General features: G+C 37.4%; 1 protein-coding gene across 1 annotated transcript; it reads left to right on the top strand.

The window, feature by feature from the left end:
* Nucleotides 1–265: 265 nt before the first annotated feature.
* On the top strand, nucleotides 266–1,223 carry LOC114405209 (dirigent protein 19-like). Its single transcript, XM_028367841.1, has one exon. The coding sequence runs from the start codon at nucleotides 500–502 to the stop codon at nucleotides 1,073–1,075; it is 576 nt and encodes a 191-aa protein (XP_028223642.1). The 5' UTR covers nucleotides 266–499; the 3' UTR covers nucleotides 1,076–1,223.
* The last annotated feature ends 233 nt before the right edge of the window (nucleotides 1,224–1,456 follow it).

Here is a 1,456-nt window from a genome sequence, read left to right as displayed (position 1 = left end):
TGATCTTATCTAATTTAAATATGATTATTTTCAATAAAAAAATATATGATTTCTAAACAAAAGAAGTGTTTGTTCAAGGCTAGCTACATGGTTCTATATATATTTCATTGCATGAAATACCAAGTCATAGTAATTCTATCAAAAACTCCACATATCATATATGATATATGGATGGAATTCACTATTCTGCGTGCTGCTTGCTGAGATTGGTGATTTCTCTTTACAAGAAATTTTATGATAATAATGTCAGTTGCGTACCTTTACCCGTACCACGAAACTAGTAACTATGTGCCAAACCCACACGTACTCAATTGCTTCCCAACATTGATTTCCTCACTTTCCCTCTATAAATTTCTCCATTCATTCTCTCCATTCTCCACATTCAACTTCTGTCTATTAATTCTTCCGTTCATTCTATTCATTCTCCACATTCTCTAGCTCATTCTCCACATTATACATTCTGTCTATAATAATATATAACAATAGTAATCACTAAACCATGGTTACTAAATTCCTCATATTCTTCTTTCTTTCCATCATTGCCCTCACCTCTGTCACTGCCGAAGATGGCACAGGTTTCGTGGGCTCACCAAACCGTAAGTTCCTGGGCCTGAAAACCAAAGAAAAACTCAGCCATTTCAGGTTCTATTGGCATGACATATTGACCGGAAGCAACCCCTCCGCTATTCAAATCATTCCCTCAGTTCCAAAATACAACACAACCACTTCGTTTGGTTTGGTAAGAATCTTAGACAACCCTTTAACCTTGGGACCGGAGTTGAGCTCGAAGCAAGTGGGGAGGGCCGAAGGGCTCTACGCGTCGGCGTCGCGGTCGGAGCTTAGCCTTCTGATGGTCATGAACTTCGCCCTAACCGAAGGAAAGTACAATGGCAGCACCATCACCATTATGGGAAGGAATAGGGCTCTCAGCAAGGTTAGCAGGGAGATGCCTGTGATTGGTGGTAGTGGGATTTTCCGGTTTGCTAGGGGATATGCCCTGGTCAAGACTCATTCTTCTGATCCTAAGACCATGCAAGCTACGGTTGAGTACAACGTTTATGTTCTTCATTATTGATATGCTTTTTACGGTTTTAAATTGGGAGGGACAATGGTCGGGGTTATGGTTGTAATGTGTTATTACTATATAAAGAAGTTCTTTAATTAGTTACTATATATGTAATTCAAACAAAGAAAAGTGTTTTATTGGCAATATTTATAATAAAGGTCGGCATTTAATGTCAATGCTGATGATTGGTTTTACTTTGATAACATGCATTATAAAGGTTGACATTTGAAGTCAATGTTGATTAGTAAATAAAATTCTAATTTTGATTAAATAACAACACATCTTATATGGCTATGGATTAATCTGTAACCTGATTCTATTAGATAATTTTTGGCTTCATTGTAATTACACTCTCGGATTCTCAGTTTCCTCTTCCAGAGGCATATATAG

The sequence above is a fragment of the Glycine soja genome, chromosome 1 (genome assembly GCF_004193775.1).
Source record: "Glycine soja cultivar W05 chromosome 1, ASM419377v2, whole genome shotgun sequence".
NCBI classification, from domain to species: Eukaryota; Viridiplantae; Streptophyta; class Magnoliopsida; order Fabales; family Fabaceae; genus Glycine; species Glycine soja.
The sequence above is the reverse complement of the archived record's forward strand: the minus strand, read 5'-3'. Positions and strand labels throughout refer to the sequence as shown.